At 37.9% G+C, this 23,542-nt stretch overlaps 1 protein-coding gene across 3 annotated transcripts in view; it reads left to right on the forward strand.

Annotated features, from left to right (window-relative positions):
* Positions 1–23,542, forward strand: part of PHACTR4 (phosphatase and actin regulator 4) — a 71,245-nt gene that overhangs the window by 29,487 nt on the left and 18,216 nt on the right. For 2 of the 3 annotated variants that reach the window (XM_012722464.1, XM_012722465.1), the window contains exons 5-7: positions 19,094–19,267; positions 19,757–19,837; positions 22,619–22,783. In XM_012722464.1, coding sequence (XP_012577918.1) covers positions 19,094–19,267; positions 19,757–19,837; positions 22,619–22,783 — 420 coding nt within the window. Of the gene's footprint in view, positions 1–18,135; positions 18,165–19,093; positions 19,268–19,756; positions 19,838–22,618; positions 22,784–23,542 lie in introns of all 3 variants that reach the window. The other variant, XM_012722466.1, reaches the window with a different exon arrangement.

The raw sequence follows: 23,542 nt of genomic DNA on the forward strand, positions 1-23,542 counted from the left end.
ATTTCCAGCTAAAGCAAGTTTGGTGGAAATACCTTAGCTTACTCGTAGTCATTCTTAGTTCTTTTGCAGGAACTGCTGTTGACTCATCACATAGCCAGGTGTTCATTACTCATAATTTTTCTTAAGTGGATTGAAGCCTGTAGTCTCCTGTAGTAGAAAAAAATGTTTAAGAACATTCCTTGTTAAGAAATTTTTGAGTAATTTTTACAAATAGTATAGCTATCATTAGCATTTGTTATATTCCCAGGAGACATATGTCTGTATATTCATAATTTATATTTAGACATCTTTCTCACTTAAAGTGTAATTGAGGACCATTAAGTTAGAAAGAGCTCTGAAGGGAAGAAAAGGAAAGCAAAGTGGCAGAACTAGTAGTCATCTCGTGAGTCACCAGCAATGAATGGCTTTTTACTGAGGAGCTTTTAACTTGTTTCAAAACCCCGTGATGGGAAGTGACTTGGATTTCTGACTGGTTAATGTGTACACATCATTGATACTTCTTGGCTCCTGATGGAGGCCAACTGGGTCTTAGTTTTTATGAATATCATGGTTTGTGAAGCATTTTTTTCCTTTTTGTTTTGTGAGTACTTTTTTCTTCAAGATCGAATTCTGAATCACTTCACTGTAACTGTAAAATATGCCTTCAGGGCAGCGCAAGTTCAATCCCACCTGGCGGCAGACCTCTCCTGCCTCACCCGCTGCTCCCTTCAGCAGTGTATTTCACTGGGTCTGCCTGTTCTGTCTGCTCCCCACTCTGTCTCTGGTGAATCCTCTTACCCCCACAGTTCTGGCCTGTGCCCCAGTTCTTGTATGCATAAATAAAAAAATTTTTTTTTAATTTTTTGAAAAATTTGCCTTCAACTTGAGAAAAAGTACTCTTTGGAGTAGAAAGAATAATGAACAAGCAATAAGATAGAGGATGTTAATTTTCAACTGGTAACAAATAGAGCTTTAGATTGACATAAAACCATTCTTCATTCCTTAGATTTTGAAAGTTGTTATTAATAATCAAAGACTTTAGCTACAGTATTACTAGAGAAATTAGTAGTTCAGTTAGTGAAGAAAGTATCAAAGATTATGGCTATAAATAGCTCAGAGCTTGTAACTGGATAAAAGGAAACTTTTAAAAAACTGTTTAGTTTTCTTCAGCCTTAAGTTTCCCTAGTAGTTGGAACTTAGTACTTGGTGCCGTGGAAAAAAGGATACCACATGCTGACTAAATGTGGGCCTTTGAAATACTGTTTTGTTATTACTGGCAGGCTTCTTGATGTGCTTTAAAAATCCTTGGTGTTCAGCGTATTAGAAATGTCCTCATCTCCACTGGTGTGGTGTGGGAGCCTAGTGTGACTGTTCAGCATCTAAAATGTGACTAATTCAACTGAGAAGCTGAATTGCAAATTACATTTAATACTAATCAATGTAAATGTAAACAATAATGTGTGGCTAGCGTCCACAGTTTGGGCATCTCCTTCGAAAGTTATTATTTTCAAAATAACAACTACAAATTCTTGTAAACCTCATGAATGTGCCATTCTTTCCCACAAAAGCTGGAGTTTCAGAGCAGTTCTCAGGATTGTTCGGGTGACACAATAGTCTCCATGGTTTCTACTTCAGTGGCACTTTGATCTTACTGCTTTTTGGTGCTTGGTTCTATGAGTAAAACTTAAAATCGAAAAAATGTTCTTCTGTCCTTGTACTCAAGGATAATAAATACTTGTTGCATGTCCACTGCACACTAAGTTGTGCTAATCATTTAGGTTTTAAGACTTAAGTTAATCATGGTGCCTGCCCACAGGAAGTTTCTAGCCTAGTAGAGAAATTTGAAGATCATTGCAATATAGGGTTGTGTCTCCAACACAATCAGTCTTATCTCTTAATACCTATATATTGTCTCATCTTTAATCATCCCTTATTTTTTTCAAACTGTATGTATATTTATGAGTACAAAAAGGATATCATTTTGCTAGGGAATGTGTCTCTGACAGTATCTGGCTACTTCACTCACCAAAATTTGTGAACATTTAGCAGTTTTGAGAAGACACAGAGTCTGCTACTATAAAAGGATTATTTTACAGATGATCCAAGGCATCCCCTTAGTAGTGGAGAAGTCACTCTGACATTCTTACCTACTTTGTCAGGAGCCTCCCCAGAAACTGTTACACATGCAGTTTTAAGGAAGACAGCTCACTCTTAGGAGAAAATGACAATATAAAAGGAACAGTAAAGTTTCAAAATAATTTAGAAAACTTTAGAAGATGAGCCATCTCCTTAACTCTGAGACAGAGTGAAGCAGGGTTCTCTGTTTTGACTTTACTCCACTCTTTCAAGGCATTTCTCAGTCACTCAGCCTAGGCTTATCCTCAGGTTACTGCAAATGCTCTGTCCTGATGTTCCCAACACAGCCCGGTGGTCTTTCTTCAAAACTTAGTTTTTGTCTCTTACTTTCCATCTATCAAATCTCCAAATCCCAGTTTTCCCAGTGATTCTTGTGCAGCCATTTGCTTCTCAGTCCTCTGATTTCTGCACTAAGCATTTTCAGAATTACTGTCATGGAAACACTTCATGAACTACTCTTTAAAGCTTTTATGTTCATCGCAGCGGTGCTCTTGGACCTAAAATTTGTGGCCCAGACCCTCCAAGGCTAGAGGTGTGCCATTGCCATCCCTTCTAAGTCAGATTTTAGAAATTACTTAAGTTTTATTCTGTGATCTCTTGGGACAAAGCTGGACACCCCTACCTACACTAACACATTTTTGCATAGTACCTAAGTACTTATTATTCTTTATTATATATTCTGTTTACTTGAATTTATAAGCACCATAAGGACAAAAGCAGTTGTTTTTAGCACCAAGATATTACTGAGCACATAATCAATGATCAGTAAATCTTTTCTGCTGACGTAACTAAGGAAAGGCTCATTATATTAGAAGCAACATTTGAACCAGTTCTTCAGAATGAGTGGTGTTCCCTAGATGGGATCTGTGGAAGAAATTCCAGATGAAGGGAGCAATTTGTACAAATATGTGAAACAATGAAGAGGTTATAGGCGCCTAACAAGGCTTTCTAATTTCCACTTGGAGTTTGAGGCACAGGCAGTTAGTTGCAGGATGTGAACACGTGGCTCCCTCCCTCAACTATATAACCAGAAATTGAAGATTATAGTCTTCTACTTCAGTATGTATCTGTGTGACCTTTTCATAATTTCTGTTGACCAGTCTTTTCTAGAAGAAAGTGCTTCCTCATCTCTCATTAGATCCCACCTCCTTGAGATAGCTCAAGGAAAGTAGTATGCTGAATAAAGCCGAAAGAGATGTAATTAAAATAGCTAAGAGCTTACTCTCCTAGGTAATCTAATTTATATTGGTATTTCAGCATAAAAGTACATTCAAGTGAAAGCATTATACTCTTGGGATTGATCTTGTAAACTGTTTATTGAAATTATAAAGTGTGTTCTCATGTTAGTGTATGAGATGGTGTATTTGCCAGCAAGAAGTTTTAGAACTGTGAATGTCAACAAAAATTTCAGATGCCCAGCTTTTTTTATGTTACATGCATTGTTTAGAAGCAGTTCTTCCATGAGATAAGGCCCTGGTTAAAGGCCTTCAAGGGTTGTCTAAAACTAAGCTGTATTTAGATTCCTTTGCCTATTAAACTTTGTTTTTATAAAACCTTCCTTGTTCTTTCCATAAATAAATAAGATTCATAAATGTTAACCTGTTAACTTCCCACTTTCCTTGAGGAAGTAACCTTTGAAGAAGTGCGCCAAAAAGACAGTATCTTTTATTCGGCGACAACAAAGACAAGATAGTTGTCTTCTTCTTATAAAGTTAAACTGAGTTTCCCTCTACATTTCTAAAATATATTGTGTGGAAAGTTGGAATGAACTCAAGACTTTGCCAGTGAAAGGTGAATGCCTTAGAGTGAAGCCAGTATCTTCGCTGTCTTCTTGTCTGCTTACAGTCGCCAAAGTAAAGACAGATGTTAGAATGAAACTGAAACATGCTAGTCAGGGGGCATGTGTTTGCCTAGTGTGTAGGTAGGGACAGCATTTTGAAGAGGGATGCTGTCCTTGTAGAATACGGAATTCTTTGGGAAATTCATATGTGTTTAGAGGTAAATATCACCTTGGTCATTTTATATAAATGTTAAAGTAAGCCCTAGAATTTGAATCAGGAACCTGGGTTATAGTCCTGACTCCAAGCAAGACATTCTAACCTCTTTGACTCTCAATTTCCATCTTCTGTAAGGAGTAGAAGATTGTATCTGAAGATAGTAAGAATCCTGTCATTTTTATTTTAAGTTTTATTGCTGCATTCACAATACCCTAGAATGAGCAGTGAACTAAACCAGGATAGGAATTACAATTTGGCAGATGATAAATATTTATTCCAGGATCCTTACATATGTCTGTTCCTCTCTTACATGTCCTGTCAACATACACTAGATTTTGTGGTTCTGTTTCTGGGCCAAGTGTGTGCAAGAGAGAGAGAAAAGAGTTTCCATCTGCTTGATGTTTCTGTGTATCTATACTGATTGTGTTCAGACTTCCTTCTTGGCTTGCTTCTTTTAATTTGCTCTCAGGATTCATGGTATAGAAATGCCATTCTCTTCCGTTTCTGACTAACCTCTTTGTAATGACTAAGTTTCTTGCCATGTACTATTGTCTGGCTGTTCCTGACCCAGCCTCTCCATTTTGACTTGTAGTTCTCTAGACCTCCTGTGATCATTATGCTGACATTAATTAAGAGCTTTCCATCTGCCCAACACTTTACAAAGTGTTTCATTTATATCATGTTGTGTAACCTTTACAGCTGCCCTATATACATAGGTCGCTGTTAGGACCATTTTACAAATTATAAAATGAAGGTTCAGAGAGGTGAAAGATCACTGTCTCATGTTAACATAGTGATAGATAATGGTGTTAATATTTCATCTGCTTCCAGAACTCACCCTCTTAAGCAACATGCTCTGCACCTTCTCTTCATGATGATGACAGCTACAGTGTGGGGAACACTTCTGGGTACTGAGCAGTGCACTTGCCACCTTTTGTCCTCCTCTGTGACAGTAGTGGAAGCTGCTGTGCTCCACCATCTGCCTTTAGGCTAACAAATGTAAAGGGCCAGGATTCACAGGATTTGGACAGTCTTAGCCTGGAACATTCTTTCTATGTGGTTTTTTGTTTTTTTTTTGTTTGTTTGTTTTGTTTTGTTTTGCTCTCTTAAAAAAATAAATTTGGGGGGCCCTCCCTGGAGGCACAACAGGTTAAAGCGCAGCACTATGAAGCTATCCACAGCCACTGCAGAACATGTTCAATCCCCGACCAGGGAGATGACCCACATGCAGACCTCTCCTGTCTTGCCCACTGCTCCCCTCAGCAGTGTATTTCAGTGTATCTGCATGTTCTGCTACCCGCTCTGTCTCTGGTGAATCCTCTTACCCCAGCACATCTGACCTGTGCCCCAATTATATATGTGCATAAATAAATAAATACTTTAAAAAAACTATTTTTTCTTTGTATATATGTTTATTTTTACATCATTCTGTGCATTTTTCCATCTCAGTTGTAATCCCTGTGGGCTTCCCATCACCAAATCTCCTGTGTGCCATCACCATAGTCCAGTGCACTTACCCCGCTACCACCCCATTTTTTTTTTTTTAAAGATTTATTTATTTATTCATACAGAACTGGGGTACAGGCCAGAGGCTCAGGGACGGTGAGAGGCTTCACCAGAGACAGAGTGGGGAGCAGAACAGGCAGATTAATGAAGTACACTGCTGAGGGGAGCAGCGGGCGGGCCAGGAGAGGTCTGCCTCGCCATGTGGATCTCCTCCAGGGCAGGCGGGAATCAAACTCATGCGGAAGTGGCTTAAGCTTCTTAGTGCTGTGCTTTAGCCCGCTGCGCCACCAGGGAGGGTCCGCTACCACCCCATTTTTGATCCCATTCCTCACTCAACCCCGTAACATGTCTCTGATATATGGTATATAGATCATTATTATATTTTTTTAAATAAACTTTTTTTTTAAGATTTCATTTTTATTTACTTATGCATACAAGAACTGGGGTATAGGCCAGAGGTGCAGGGGGTGAGAGGAATCACCAGAGACAGAGCAGAGAGCAGAATAGGCAGATCAACTTGAAATAAACTGCGGAGGGGAGCAGAGAAGCAAGTAAGACAGGAGAGGTCTCCTGCACCTTGTGGGTTAGCTTCCTGAACTCATGTCTCTGGTAACAGCTTGATAGTGCCGAGACTTTAACCCCTGCACCATAAGGGAGGCCCTCTTCTCAATTTTCGTAGTAAACGTCATGATATTTTCAACTGAATGTCAACCGAGTGTTCACTTTTTCTCATGGATAAGTTAGCACTGTCATTTTCTTGACTTGATATCTTTGCTAGTTTTTTCCCTTTATCAAAAGCAGATAGTGGGGATAAGATAATGAGGGGAAAGAAGAAAAGGTACTACGGAAAAACAAAGGGAAAGTCCACATACTAGAAATCTCTGGAATCTGAGTCTGGAGAACAAAGATTTTAAACTAAAAAACCCCATTTAATTGATAGTTGTCATTTGTTGAAGGAGTGCTTGATAAGTAAAACAAAATTTTACCTCACTTGCCTCAGTTTTCTTGTTTGATAATAGAGCATTAGTATGTTTATCACAGTCCATGGTTAGTTGTTATGATTAAATGAAATAGCTGAGGTAAAACTGAAAATTATTAGTGTAGTGTTCAAAATTATTAGTGTACCATTTTACCTTTAGGTGTTAGTCAGATAATTCAGAATGTGTAGCTAATTACTGTGGTGTGACTTTTTTAGATTTAGAAAATTTAGTGTTAGTATACACAGGAATATATACAAGTAAAACTGTCAAGATGTGCCCTTAAAATTTATATATTTAGTGGCCCTCCCGGGTGGCACAGCAGGTTAAAGCACAGCACTGAGAAGCTAAAGCCACTTCCACATGAGTTTGATTCCCGCCTGCCCCAGAGGTGACCACATGGCGTGGCAGACCTCTCCTGACCCGCCCACTGCTCCCCTCAGCAGTGTATTTCGTCGATCTGCCTGTTCTGCTTCCCATTCTGTCTCTGGTGAAGCCTCTCACCACCCCTGAGCCTCTGGCCTGTACCCCAGTTCTGTATGTACAAATAAATCTTTAAAAAAAAATTATATATTTGGCTGGATGTAAATTACTTATGTCTCGTTAAAAAAGGAAAGCCGGTATATAGACTGAACCTTCAGCTACTGCATGTGGTTAGCTGATATTTGTCTGTACCTAACCTGGAGAGCTACTCCCTTCAAGTTTGTTTTCCTTAAGATTATGTTAGTAATTAAACTTTAGCAGAAAGTGAAATAATGTATGTCTCCCAGATATTTAGTTAAAATTTACTGTCTTAGCACATTTTCCAGAAATATTTTCTTACTTTAAGAAAAGATGTATTTAATCCTGAGATATTGTTCCTAGTGTTATTAATTACCAGCATACGATGTCTTCCTTTTTTGAATATACCACTCACAGGTAGGAAACAGTGTTGATGTAGCAAGCAGTAAATATATCTTAATAGCCTGATGTTTTTGTGGCAACCCAGTATCAAAAACATATCTTTGAATGGACCCTGTTAGTCTGCTATACATAAACCTGATGTTTTTTGTGTCTTTAAGTTTAGATTCTTTGGTAGATTCTTGATCAGGCTCCATTTCTCCTGTGACTGTCTAACCAAACCCAGTATCAGGAAAAGTAGGTGTGGACTCTCAGGGCTGTGCTGCTCAGCAGCTAGAATGTGGTTGGCAGTCTCCTCCCCTTCCTGCACTTCAGCTCTTCAGTGTTACACTCTGGAATGACAGGCATTCCTGTGTGAAGAGAGCCAGCGTGAGGACATACTTGTAAGAGCTCAAGTGCCCAACCAGGATACACAAGGACTGAAATGCCAGCAGATTAACTGATCTCATGCTGTTTCTTGAAGTTTGGCGGTGACCCTGAAGAGGACTGCTTGTCCCCTCTTGATGTGGATTTATCTTTTGAGAAAAGTTTGCTCTAGTCCCGGATAGTTTGTTGTCGTGAGGCACAATATAATATAATCATGGGGCAAGCTGACGTCTCCAGACCGGTAAATCCAGATGCAGTTGGTGAGTAATAAAAGGAAGAGAAGCAGAATCTTGACAGAAACAAGGCAGGTCTACAGGTGAAGTTGACTTTTTTGTAGGAATTTAAATGTGAGGATTTAGATGTTTTATAGCTTTGGGATGTTTATAATTTGTAAAAGTGAATGAAAACAAGTTATTTTTCATTCAGTTATATTTATTTTGTACTCTTAGTTTAGTTTCTGTTGGCCCCTTTGGAGTTTTTAAAAGTAATATTGCTAAGAAGCCATCGCTAATTTCTTAACCTTGTAAGAGATAAGTGCTACAGAGAATAAGGAACTCCTGTTTAGAATTCAGTGGTGATTTTACTAGTCTTTTCTAGAATTTGAGCAGTTCATATATGTGATGTAGGGCTAGAAGGTGTCTATAAACAAGACCATTTTTTAAAAGTGACTTAAATTTTTAGACCCAGTTACACATTTTCCAAATCAGTCTGGGGCTTTTTTCCATTGTGCTGGTGTTTCCATTTCTCATTAGACAACACTTTGGTATAAACATTTCTGAAGGCAGTACTTCACATCTGAAGCGTTAACTGAGAGATAGCTAGAAACCAAGCTGATATAACATGGAACTCAGAGTTTCAAAACTTAGAAGTGAAATGGAAGCTCACTGTCACGGAAGACTCATTTTCCCAGCCATATGGGGACATCAAAGTTATAACAAATAGTTTTAAGTGGATGTCCATTAAAGGGTTGCTAAATATAAGCAAAAAGGAGGAAAGCCTATGAATCATTTCTTGACATTGTACTGTTTTTTAAAAAAACTACACCTTCTCTTTGACTTATGAAGCAAGAAAAAACATGTTTAGTCGTAGACTGCTTTTTTTCCCCCAGGAAAAAAATATTGGTGACTTTTAAAAAATAAAAAACTGTGGAGACACAGGTAATACTCCCACACGTGTCCCATGACTTAATGTTATTTAGTTTCTAAAGGCATGTTTCCCCCTTAGAACTTGCAAAATGAAATTCCTGTGAAGTAATTTTTATGTTTTATTGTAATGGAAATACATGGATCACATAGTGAAATCATTCAGCAATAGATTGTTAGTACTGAAGTCAGGATTTGACTCACTTTATCTTGAGCACCAGAACTGGATTTATGTCAACTCACTAGCTACTTATTTTTAAAGAAATATTTCATAAGTAGAAAAAGGTATATAGAAAGTTTTTTTTTAAATCTCCAGGGTTTCTGTACAGATTAAGAAGTGAAATTGAAAACAGAACTATATCCCACCCCATCTCTCTCTGCTTGATCCCTTACATTGACATTTTGTCCTTTGTTCCCAGAGGTGACTATTCTCCTGAATCTAATAAATTCACATTTGAATCACTAAATTCTCCTGTGATTTCCACTCCAAAGATTAGTTTTTTTGTTAACAGATATTATAAGGAACAAGACTGTGTTAGGTACTTATCTAGGAGATGGGAATTTAAAGGTCTTTGAAAAGCACAGAATGAGTAAGCAGGTACAACCTACTGATGGGTGGTGGTCCTTATAAAGAATACTATATCACGAAGAATACTATAGTATAGTAACATATGATACATAAAATTTTTTCTGAATAAAATTTGTTATATTTATGCTCCTAACGAAAATGAAACTCATAGCCTAGGTAAGAGACCTATGATGAAGTAGAAATCACTGTGGTACCTAAGATTTTTTTGTTCTCTGGGTTAAATTTTTGCATTTTATTTTCAATTACCTAGATTATTTGTAGATGACTGTAGACTATTTTAATAGACAATACTCATTATTTTATTTATACTTCAGGATGTATTCTCTTTGAGCAAGTAGGGGTCAAGTCATGAAGGCCAACATTGACAACTCTGAGGAAGGACTATACTATTTCCTAAAAAACAACAATTTCCTAGGGAAGTTGAAAAGCATTTCAGTGGGTAGATGTTGGGAAAAGTCTTATCAGATTCTTTGGATGATAAATATACTGAGTATATTAAAACCTAAATTATTTGTTTACAGCTCTAGATATATGATAAGAGTTAGCTTTGAACTTCAAAACTAAGGTTGCTAGGTTTGGTATGCCAAGTGATTTAAAAAAATAAACGAAAATATTAAAATTGTTTTTTTTTTTTTTTTTTTTTTTTTAAAGATTTGACCCCTGGTATCATCTTAGACAAGTTATCTAGTTTTTATTTATTTGTGCATACAGAACTGGGGTACAGGCCAGAGGCTCAGGGGTGGCGAGAGGCTTCACCGGAGATAAGAGTGGGGAGCAGAACAGGCAGATCGACGAAGTACACTGCTGAGGGGAGCAGCGGGCGGGTCAGGAGAGTCTGCCACACCACGTGGTCACCTCCGGGGCAGGCGGGAATCGAACTCATGCGGAAGTGGCTTTAGCTTCTCAGTGCTGTGCTTTAACCCGCTGCGCCATCAGGGAGGACCCTGATTTGTTGTTATTTTAATGATACTGACTGTTGTAGTGGACCCTGTATAAATATAACTCATGTCTGTGACCTTAAGATGTTTACTTCCTAATTGAGAATATTAAAAGAAGAAATCCAAAATTTATAAATTAAGACATCTCCCATTCTTTAAATTAGTTGACTCTTTAACTTCTGGTCTGGAGCTGTTAATCAAGAGTCTGCTTTCAAATAAATAACCTTTGTATGACAATTCATGCAGTTCTTCAGAACTGTTTCCAATTAGAGTTTTTTTCAGGGGTTCTTTTGCACAACTGAAGAACTAATAAGAATATTTGAATAGAGTAGAAATTTATGCTGTGTTATCTGTCCATTCAAGGAAATAAGGAGTTATCCTCAGCAGTTCACATACAAAAAAAAAATCCTTGAATGAAATACATCCATAGGAAAAGCCAGAGACATACTCATGAAATATCTAAATAAGTCTTTGTAGTTCTTAAATCAACATTAGACTTTGTTTCTGGTTCACTAGAATTCTTTACTGTGTGTTATATTAAAACAACCAACAAATTAGCACATGCCCTTAAATTGAGCACAAGACCAAAAAATTTTAAGAAGCTCTACCCAATCATTTAGTCTGGGACTTTCCTTTTCTCTGCCTCCACTCTAGCTTTTTTTTTTTTTTTTCCCTTCATGTACATTTCATTTTTCATTCCCTTCATGTACATTTCACTTTTCTTTTGATAGGAATGTATTACTTTTAAAGATAACGTCTTATATTTTTTTCCCCTAAATTCCTTTTCCATCACCGTTTGACTGACTTTGTTCTGAAAGTTATATTTATTGGTTTTCATGCATATGATCATGGATTTGGGAAAGATGACAAAAATTTACTGTCATTCAGAGGCAAAATGGTAAGGAGGTTGCTAAATTAATAAAATTTTGTGTAGCTATCAGGCAGTATTAACATAGGAATAAATGAGATGTAATTTTAGAATAAACAATTTTATAGGTCTTTGAAGAAAAACACTTGGCATTATTTGGTCTTCAGAATTATCAGGGACTTTTCTTATATCTTTCTTCTGAGAAACTAGGCATATTTTAGGCATGTAATCCAGGATCAGAAGGAAGTGACAACACAGGCATCTTCCCTGAACTTAAAGGATTTTGTCTTGTCATCAAATATAGAACACCAACTAAAAATGATGGCTCCCTCTTTCTGCTCCAGTGGAATTTCCAAATAGCCTATTGTCATGACAGTATATTCCCTCTTTCTACTTGCAGTTAAATTTGGAGGGTTGAAACTTTTCCCATTAGAGAATGTTCTATTTTAGCACCTCACTATGAGAACTTACTCTCACCTTGGAATTTTTATCAAAAAGGCCTAGCCTACCCATTCAGCTGCCAGAGTCAGGCAGCATCGCTTCTAAATGCCCTCACAGTCAGAAGACTTATGTTTCCCAGAGCTGGAATCTCAGACTTCACTGTACTTGCAGATTCAGAGAGAAACCTTCTCCCTGTCTTCTTGCAAGCTTTCACCAATTCTTTCTACTTCCCAAAGGTCAGAACTATGCAGTATACTTCCAAAGGAAGTATACTTAAGGACCTGGTTTTGATAAAGGCCTGCTTTGTTCATTAGTGGCAGGTTTTGCTTTCTGTGATTGTGTTGTGGCTTTTCTAAAATAGTTATTTAAATCTGATAATAATCCTCTTTTAGAAGGCAAAAGCAGAGCCTCCCTGGTGGCATAGGGTTAAGTCTCAGTGCTATCAGTGCTTCGGCCTATATCCAATCCTGGCCAGGGAGCTAACCCACGTAGCGCAGCAGACCTCTCCTGTCTCACCCGTTGCTCCCCTCAGCAGTTGACCTGCCTGTGCTGCTCCCCACTCTGTATCTGATGAATCTTCTCACCCCCCTGCACCTTTGGCCTATACCCCAGTACTTCTACACATAAACAAATCATTAAAAAAAAATAGAAGGCGGCCCTCCCTGATGGCGCAGCGGGTTAAAGCACAGCACTGAAAAGCTAAAGCCACTTCCGCATGAGTTCGATTCCCGCCTGCCCCGGAGGTGACCACATGGCATGGCAGACCTCTCCTGACCCGCCCGCTGCTCCCCTCAGCAGTGTACTTCGTGGATCTGCCTGTTCTGCTCCCCACTCTGTCTCTGGTGAAGCCTCTCACTGCCCCTGAGCCTCTGGCCTGTACCCTAATTCTGTATGCACAAATAAATAAATTTAAAAAAAAAAAAGGCAAAAATGACTTAAGTGTATTAGTGCAAGTACCATAAATTAATGTTCTCCACTTATAAGATTATGATGCTGTCAAAATGCTTTATAAAGCAAGTAAAATATAATTAGAGTAAAATATAATTAGAACCATTAGATTATAAAGATAATTGGTCATAGTACATTTAAGTCAAATCATGCTGTAGATCTTAAATTTAAAAATGTAACTGGCACCTTTTGATAATAGCATGTGTATTTTGTTACACATAACTTTATAGGTTTTTTAATTGCTGGTCATGTAACTGGTTGCATAAAATTTTCTGGTCTAAATAGGAAAACTTTATACATTTTAAACTTAAACTTTTTTTTTAAGTGTAGGAAATAGAAGAAAAATTAAATGAACCCAACAATTTTGACACTACTTAATCTATTGAAGGGCAGAAGATAGTAACAGCTATGTTAAAAACTAAGTTTTGTGTGGGCTCCAGTTGTCTGTACCTTGCCTTCTGACATGGATGATTAAGAATTTGTTGTAAATGGGATTCTAAAATGAGCACTATCTTTGACTTAGACATATTGTTTGACACTGTGTTAATGTCTAGCTCTACAAGTATTAAAAGTATTTTATATACCTACAGCAAATAGTTAAATGGATATACTCTTTAAAGACCAAAAGTGCTAAATGATTTTTTAAAGTAACACATACATTTACTTTAAAATCACCCCAGAAGTTCATTTGAATTTAAAAAATCAGTAGAGCTGAATTTAAAAAATCAAATGAAAAATTGACCAGGAAAAATTGTGGGGTTGAAAAAAGTACTAGAACTCTGCATAATACATGATAGAACAACAAGCCACTGAAATGTATGGGATTGTGGCCTGAATGCAGGTGCAAGGTTTTAGGGTCCTCCTTATACAAGGTATTCCAAAATGTAATTTGGTTAGTTATCTTCCTCTCCCAACCTCCACCGCCTCCAGAAACCACCAAGTCCTCCAACTCTGTGACATGCTGTCCTAATGGCCAGGAGTAGCATGACTCAAAAGTGTGTTTTCTTCACAACACACAATCATAAAACTATGATCTGCCTCCTGCAGTCATGTATTTTGGGAAACTACCTTATTTTAGCATTAATGGAAGGTAGAATGGCACTTAAATTCCATAACATGTTAAAACATAGTAAGATACCCAGATGTGACTCTAAGCCTGTAATTCTTCAAATTGAAAAACAGGACCAAAATGGTGATAGAATCAGTTAATGGGAAAGAGTTGATAGATGTGCAGTTTTTCTTGAACATTTTCGAGCTCAACCTTCTCTGCCCTTTATGTATGAGTGTAGAACAAATTTGGGATGTAACTACAGCATTGCTTTGTAGATACCTGGATATACTCTTCAATTTATTAATTTCTCAATTTCACTTTTTTTTTTTTAAGATATATTTATCTATGCATACAGAATTGGGATACAGGCTAGAGGTACAGGGGCGGTGAGAGGATTCACCAGAGACAGAGTGGGCACTATAACAGGCAGACAGACTCACCAAGTACACAGCTCAGGGGAGCAGCAGGGGAGACAGGAGCAGTCTACCTTGCCATGTGGGTCATCCCCCTGGCCAGGGATCAAACTAGTGCTGAAACTCTGCTGCTAGCTTCCTAGTGCTGCACTTTGACCTGTTCCACCACCAGGGAAGACCCTCGATTTCACTTTTCATTGGTTTGCTAAATGATGCATTTGAATTTTCTTTCTGTCAGACAAAAATTCTTAATAGAAACTTTAATGAGTCATCATTTTGGCTTTTGTGATTTCCCTCAGGCATCATCAACATAGTGCATCTTGGGAGAAAAGGAGATGATTTATCTTTTTTCCCCTTTCATTAGAATTAATTAATCTGCTTTCTCTTCTTTTTCTGCTGTATTCAATTCATGAGAACACTTTCTTAATTCAGAATTTGATTTAGCAATCACCTGAATTTGTGGGAACTTTATCAACACTAATAATTAGTGGTAGGTGGGCCCTCTTAGATGGCACAAAGGCTTAAAGTGCAGCAATATGAGGCTTCCACCACTCAGTGCCACTGCAATGTGAGTTCAGTCCCGGGCCAGGAGGTGAACCACATGGCATGATGGACCTCTCCTGTCCCACCTGCTGCTCCCCTCAGCAGTGTATTTCAGCCAGTCTGCCTGTTCTGCATCCCACTCTGTCTTTGGTGAATTCACCTCCCCCACCCCCCTGCACCTGTGGCCTGTACCCCAATTCGTGTATGCATAAATAAATAAATCTTTTAAAAAGTAATAATTTTTAAAAAATAATAATGCACATCAGTCAATGAAAAAACTTCCAAGCATAGGATGTGATTTATGAATAAAATAGATCAATAATCTGATGCAAAAATAATACAATAGTCTAAATTTAAAATTTGATTGTTATATCCAATTTAAGTACAAAGTAGTAACTTTTTTAAAAAGATTTCTTTATGCATACAGAACTGGGGCACAGGCCATAGGTGCGAAGAGGGCAGGAGGTGAAAGGATTCACCAGAGACAGAGAAGGAAGCAGAACAGGCAGATCTACTGAAATACACTGCTGAGGGGCAGTGGGTGGGTCAGGAGAGTTCTGCCAGGCTATGTGGGTCACCCTCCTGGCTGGAGATCGAACTCAAGCTGCAGTGGCTGTGGACAGCTTCATAGTGCTGTGCTTTAACCTGTTGCACCACCAGGGGAGTGCCACAAACTAATAACTTCTGATAAAGTGAACAAAGGATTGATAAAACAATACTGAAATTAGAAGTAATTATAACTGAGTGGAAAATTAGATTTTTAGGAGGCCCTAAAAGATACTAAACTTTAGAATTTGTTGTACCCTTTTAGATTTTTAGTATTGAGCTTATTTGAGATTAATACCAAACTGCTATAATAATAAAATTAGAGGTTAATATTAATAATCTGGGTTGTGGTAAGAATTAAATCATATAATGTGCCAGTTGTGTAAATTATTTTCTATAAGCCTTTGTTAGTAAATGAAACCATTTGGAAGAGTGTGTAAGATTTAAATTTAATCTCTTATTTTGAAGGCAGCATTGTCAAAAAGATCGCAGATTTTGGTGTCAAATGACTTACTTTTGAATCCCAACTATGTCACTTACGCTATTGGCAAATAGAAATCTCTCAGAGAATAAAACATACAAAGAGAAGCAAATCAGTGGGAGAAGGAAAAGTCAATGAAATGATACTTATAAAAGTGCTGAAGTTAAATAAAGCTGTTTCACGCCCAGCGGAAATGCTGTCCCCAGTGAAAAATCTTCAAAAATGATGAAGGCAGTTCTCCTTTTCGTTCCTTTTTTTTTTATTATTACAATAATCCTGCCGTTTTGGGTATTAAAAAAAAGATGAAATAAAATTACCTAGATGGAAGTACAAAATTGAAAATTGTGGGAAGAAGAGTACCTGCAAAAGCAAGCATATAGGAACTATGAAAGAACATTGTTAAACAACAATAACTTCTCTGTGGCTTAGTGTTATATATGTAGAAATAAAGATTATAATAACTCAAGTAACTAGATTTAAAACATTGTAAGATTCTTGTATTGTTCAGGAAGTAGTAAATGCACTAGTGTACATGGCTATAATAAATGGAAGATACATAGAACAAATGAGACAAATAGAAAATAAATAGTAAAATGTTATCAAAGAAAAAACTGCTGCTTTCTTTGCCCAATAACTTTATTCAGTAACATTCCTCACATAAAGAGTAATTACAATTCTTCACATAAACTAGCAATTGATACTGTGACAGCAACCATACTCTTTTATCATAAGATAAGCTGTTGCTAATTTTCTATACATGCTGTTCTTTTTAACATAAACCAAACTTCATTTGGGTTCATGGCTTTGAAGAGATACCATGATTTTTATGCTTTGAATAAGAGGATACATAAATTTATTGCTCAGTATAATGAAAAATTACAAGGGGAAAACCAAGTCTTATTTTAGGAAGTGAAGATACAGAAGCAGATTAGATTATTAGTTATCTTTAATTAAACAACTTTATAGACAGGAATTTGTACCCATCTAATATTCCTAAAGCTTTCTGTCAATTTTTCTATGTAAAATTAGCACATAGCACTAATACTTTCTTTCATAGGATCTGCTTTTTTATTTAGTTTGGTTGGTTTTGGCAGGTGTCGGGAGTAGGGTATAGAAGAAGGGAGGAATTGATTTTAGCTCCTCTATTTCTTTTAACAGGCATTTTCTGGTGTGTCTTTTGAAACGGAGTGAAATTAGGTTAGCATATTTGAAGCTTCAGTCCTTCCTTGGTTCAGCAAATAAGATTACTATTTGAGAATTAGCAGCATATATATTACTCTCCATTTCTGAAAGCATTATTATTAACGTATGTTAAACATCAATATTACAATATTAGGAGTGATCTAAAATGTCTTCGCATCTCACTGACATTCCATGATTGGGAAACATGATTGGGAAACGCTGCTTTCAGGTAGTACCTCCTAAGGGCAATAACTCTGTTTTCACCCTAGTGCCACTGTTGTGGGTCCAGGATTTATTCTAATGTCTCTGACAACTAAACTTTTAAAATAAGGTCCCATGTTCTATATCAGATTCAATTGTATTTCATGTAAAGATTTACAGACTCAGGATGCCCTTGAGTAAATCATGCGAGTAAGAAAAGTCACTGCATTGCCCTGTCATCTCTGTTCACCTTAGTAACTAGGACTTCTTTTGCCTAATCTGGGCATCACACAAGAATGCATCAGCTGGGTCTCCCTGGTGGCTCAGAGGTTCAAGGCTCAGTACTATCAAGCTATCATCAGCCACTGCAACAAGCATTTAAATCCCCTGCAAGAGAGGTGACTCATACAGCGCAACAGACCTCTCCTGACCCGCCCGCTGCTCCCCTCAGCAGTGTACTTCGTCAGTCGGCCTGTTCTACTCCCCACTCTGTCTCTGGTGAATCCTCTCACCACCCCTGCACCTCTGGCCTGTACCCCAGTTCTGTATGCATAAATAAATTAATCTTTTTAAAAAATGCATCAGCAGTCACTGCTTCCATTGCTCTAATAATTACAATTATATGAATCTAACCTTTATCATCGACTTTGATTGTTTCACATCTACCAGTTGAAAAAATAAGGTAATACTTTTTGATTGTGTGTTTTCTTATTTAAAGATATCCTCAGTTTTACAAGACTTTCAGTGAATATATTAATTCCCTTGTATCCCTACCCAAAGTGTTAACTTTTGATATGAAATTGTTTGTAATAAGCAGGTTAACTTACAGCATGAGATAACTAATACAGTATGTGGTCCTTGATGTGTTTCTATAAAGGTTCCACTGTAATGCCAGGGCTGTTCCACATGACTTTTTTTTTTTCTCCTCTAGACTTTCTTCAGAGAACCCTGGGACCGTAGGTGGAGTGCAAAACTGTATTGTGTGCCTTCCTGCTTTTTGTTGTTGTTGCCTTCCTGTTGTTTTTTTTGTTTTGTTTTCCATTCTTGGCCCAGTCTTGGTTGCACCTTTCTCTGCCACTAAAGCTAACTAGATCTGCATGTGTGGTTATTTGGAGCGACTCATGACCTTTCACTTCAATCCTGCACATTTATCACGTCAGTTGTGTTTCTTGTTAAATCTTTAAAATCAGTATTGTCCCTAAAGCAGTATTATGATAGGCAAACTGGAATCTTAAGCTTTACTTTCCAAAAAAATTTCCGATCATTTGAGAAGTGCTCTGTAATGCCTCCCAGTTATCCAGTACTACCTAGAGTTTTATTTGTGAATGTGGAAAATAATATGACAAGCAGATACTAGTTATGTGTGACACTTAATGTGTTAATCGCCCCTGAACTATTTATTCCTTAAGAGGAGAACAGGGAGAGGGCAGTTTTTAACAGAGAGGAAGGATTTACTCACTGCTGGTGAGGCCTCTGCTTTAGTTAGCAGGAGATTGTAGTGTTAGATGGGGAGAGCTCCCCTCCCCTCTACCAGGATGAGAATGGCAGCAGCAGTGGGGCAAGAGCTCATGCGAACTAGGAGGACATCCACATTTGTGTATGCACTTTTAAGAGATTTTGAACTGGTTGTGATCATCTCATTGTATTTTTGTACTAAAATAATGTCAGCTTGATTTGGTTTCTTTTCTTCCTTAGTAATTAATTTATATGTCATGGATTTTAATGTTTGATGTCTGTGATGTCAAGGAATCTGACTGTCTGCATGATTGTTTATTATTGCTCAGATCCTTTCCAACTACTACAGGAAGAGAGGGGAAGGGACATTTTCAAGATTATTCTGAAATAATACATGGGCTGTTCTGTTTTCTTTCCTTCTCACCATGTAACAGAAGAAGCAGGCCAACCCACTGCAGACCCAGGTATGGCCATGGACAGTGGGGAAGCAGGAGAGACAACACCTCCCATCAAGAGGAAGAGCAAATTCTCAGGTTTTGGCAAGATCTTCAAGCCATGGAAGTGGCGGAAGAAAAAAAGTAGTGATAAATTCAAAGAGACATCAGAAGGTAAGATTTAAAATTTGATTAAGTCTTCTGAATTAGAGTTGCCATTTAGAAGTCCCTAGCTTTTTCTTTCTCCTCCCAAGCTTCTGTAGACTCTTATTTGAAGGAGTTGAATCTTTTACAATAAAAAAACCGAATGATCACCCTCTAAACCTTATTTTCTATAGCCTCATGACCAGGCTGATATTTTGATATTTTGCTGAGTGGTGAATGTTGTTCCTGAGCTGTAATAAATACAAATATCTTGTTATTGAAATGCTAACACAAAAAGAAAAAGCTAAAATTATACAAGGATAATTCCTTTTGGAAATAATTTTCCAATAGCATAGAATATAAAAGAAATTAAGTTTTTTAATTTGAAGTTTTCCTGTTCTTTTCTTTCCTAAGATTGGAGAATTAAACCATTTTATTCTTTTACCTGTGGGGTTAGAATACTTAAAGTTGAACTTTAGCTACCACATTTCTGAGTGCTTTTTTCTAATTTAACACTAGTTTTAGAAAGAAAAATATCTATGCGAAAACCAAGAGAAGAGCTGGTTAAGAGAGGGGTTCTGTTGGAAGACTCTGAGCAGGGTGAGTTTGCCAGTTACTGCTGTTGTCTGCCATTGTGTGCTTGGTCTTTGATTCTGACTACGTGTTTGAGTTTTTCCCCGGCCTTCGTTATTGCTGCTGTTGGAGCTTTTTTTTTTTTTAAAGTTTTTTTTTTTTTTTTATGCATACAAAACTAGGGTACAGGCCAGAGGTGCAGAGGTGCTGCGAGGCTTCACCAGAGACAGAGCGGGGAGCAGAATGGGCAGACTGGCAAAGCACACTGCTGGGGGAGCAGCGGGTGGGACAGGTGAAGTCTGCTGCGCCCCGTGGGGCAGCTCCCTGGCTGGGGTCAGACTCGAGCTGCAGGGCTGCGGCAGCTTCACTGCACACGCTCTGACCTGCTGCGCCACCTGGGGAGGTCCCTGTGTTGGAGCTTTAAGGTCTTTACACATCTAGAATACATTTAAAAACTAATGTCTATATAGAAAAGTTTTTATTTTTTACAATTTTTGTGTGTGTGTGTATATATATATAAAGAAAAAGACAACTCAAGTAGAAAAGTCTACAGAAGCTTTAAGGAAACAATTCACTTAAAGAGTACATACAAATACCCAACAAATAAATAAAATAGTGTTTTTGGTTTTACTGCATTGGTAATTAAGGAATACAAATTAAAACCTGAATAAAATATTCACTCGAAAGCACAGGTACCTTTGTAACTACAGCAGTGACCCAACGACAGTCACAGTGCCTCCACTGTGGCACCTTTAACCCTTGCTTTTTGGATGTGACTCTTCCTCACCTGATGCCCCATCCTGCCATTCATCTTCTTGCCCATTCAGCACAAACTCCAAACATTACTATGTTATTTCTTTTCACCTTTGCTCATTCTTTTTTGCCCTGTTTTCTTACTGGTTCTTGATCCAAGCTAAACTGCCAGCTCAGAGGCCACGTGATGATGCCATGCAGTCATTGTTCAGGGTGCTACTCCGCCACCCAGAGAAGGTTCCTAAACTCTGTTGTGTAAGGGGAAAGTCTAGAGTTTCTCTCACCCTGGCTTATACTTCAGCTTAGGCCAAAAGCAGTGCTTGAACCTTTTGAAGTTCTTTTCCTACTCAAAGATGGCTTTTGGCTTAGTTTTGTTTCTAACTTGACTGTATTGCAAGATTTACGAGAGTTACTGGGCTTGAGGGACAGTGGGGCTTTCATAGATGTTGAAGCCGAGGGCCACTTCTGTTCCATTTGCTAGCATCACAGAAACCTTTACATTAAGTGTGAGAAATAATTCCTCAAAGTAGACAAATGTGATTAAGTAATGAGGGAAAACTGACCATTTTTGCATGTATTTTTTAGTGTGTACTGAGTAGAAACCAGTTAATAATGTTTTCCCAAAGTAGCAATCTGTGTTGCCTTTTGAAATGATTAATTGCTTTATATTCAATGAAGTTTTGTTGAAGCTGTGCCATATTAACTTAAAAGCAGTAACTTACTGTGTTTGTATAGATAGTGTCATCTTGCCGCTTCTGTTCATGTCCAGCATCCTGACATCAGAATGCTTTAGCTTGAGAAATAGCTTCTTACTTAGTGCGTATTTGCCTCAAGCTTGTCACTACTTTTAGCTCAAGCTTACTGAGACTGTATACTGCGTGAAGGCTGATATTGTCTAATTTCCTAATCAGAGGTGGTAGTTTGGGGGGAGGAAGACTGGTCTATGGGAACTAAAGGGAGTAACTTGATTATCAATAAAAGTATGACTAAAATCTTACTTTTCAAAGTCTCTCACCGTTTAAAACAAAAAAGGCCAGCAACTAATTCTACTCTTCTTGTCCCTCTGACACTGTGTAGGTGAAACCGTTCTCAGTCTCTCAACTCACTTTGTTCAGTTCTCCTCCAAAAGAGGGTCAGCAGTAATTGGGGAAGTTTGTCTAATTGTTCCATGAAGTCATCTTTCCCACAGTTTTCATAGCACTGAGTGGTCATCCTAAAGCCTCTCACCTAGTGGTCATACCTGTATTCAAGGAATTGTAGAAATTTTACCTCTGATCTACCTATCAGATCTTGCCCTACTTTTAACCTTCCCCAAACTACCAACTCTGACTAGGACATTAGACAGTGTCAGCCTTCATGCACTATACAGTCTCAGTAAATAACTTCCTCTGTTATTTCTCTCCTATATTCTAAACATAGCTCTTTATTAATTTTCCTTTTCCAATCTCTGTCCATCTAGCCTCTTCCTCACAACTTTAAGAATTTTCTGTGAGATCAAATCTCTCTTCCTTTAATTCTTTGACTTCCTGTTGCTTACAGTATTCAGTCCAAGGTCCTTTACATGGTGTCTAGTATTTTTCGTGGCCTGGCTCTTAAACTTGTCTTTTTAGCCCTCCCCAGAACTTTCTTGTGTGCGGATATCTATCCTTCTGCCAGACATAACTAGTGCCAGTTCTCAAACATGTTGAATAGTCACACACCTTTGTACATGCTTTTCTTCTTCTGAGAGATACTGTCTTTCTTTGGCATGACACTAGTGTGGCAGACTACTACTCCTCCTTTGTGACCCAGTTTATCTTCCACTTCCTGTGGAGCCTTCCCAGCTCTATTCACACCCCAAGAGAATTGTTTCATCCTCATTGCTACCACAATACTTCTTTCACTGTAACTCTTAACATTTAGCATTGGAATTGCATATTATAATAGGTCTAATTCATGTAGAAGCCATTTGGCACATAATAAGTAATCACATGTTTATTGGGAAAAGGAATTACTGCCATTACGTCTATAAAACTCAAGATACGACAGTTCTATCAGTTTGTTCTTTTTTGGCAGGTGGTGAGGATCCAGGAAAATTGGGCCATGACATGTTAAAAAATGGTCATACTACTCCCATAGGGAGTGCCAGGTCTTCCAGTCCAGTCCAAGTGGAAGAAGAGCCAGGAAGAATACCAAGTCTTAGGAAACCTGTTCCAGAAGAGGACCCAAAGAAGCGAATAGGTAAGAAATTATGGATATTTTAGTTTAAGAGCCATAGATCAGGCATCTCATTGTCTCAGGGGTTTGCAAGAGAGCAGGGAGAAAAATAAAATCCAGAGAGGATTATATTCTCCTCTAGAAATTTCTCAACTGAGACTAGCTAGGTATCTACCCAAAGGATAGAAAAACAATATCTCAAAAATTACCTGCACGCCTATGTTATTGTTGCCCTATGTACAATAGGGAAGGTGTGGAATCAACTCAAATGCCCAAAAATAGATGACTGGATCAAGAAGATATGGTACATATACACAATGGAATATTACTCATCAATCAAAAAAGATAGACCCGTGCCATTTGCAACAACATGGAGGAGCTGGAAGGGATCATGCTTAGTGAAATTAGCAAGAAAGAAAAATACCAGATGGTTAGTTTCACTCAGTAGCAGGAGCATAAGGGATCGGGATGGGGAGGGAGAATATATATATATATATTACTTTTAATAAAGTAAAAAAGAACATCAACTAACAACTATAAACCAGAGACATTGTATGGGGGAATAGAGGGGGAAAAAGATCAGAACTGGGGTGGGAAGAGCACAAGGGACTATGGCGATGACACAGGGTGAAGTGGTGGGAAGCCCACGGGGATTACAACAGAGTTGAAAAAAAGAAGGATAATGTAAAAAACGTAATTATTAAAAAGAAGAATCAGGAACAAAAAAGAGTAGCTATAAGTGGAGTTTTCCCCCGTCATTCTTTCATTCATAAGATTCCTGAT

This window comes from Condylura cristata, unplaced genomic scaffold (assembly GCF_000260355.1).
Source record: "Condylura cristata isolate star-nosed mole 26May11 unplaced genomic scaffold, ConCri1.0 scaffold00008, whole genome shotgun sequence".
NCBI lineage: Eukaryota > Metazoa > Chordata > Mammalia > Eulipotyphla > Talpidae > Condylura > Condylura cristata.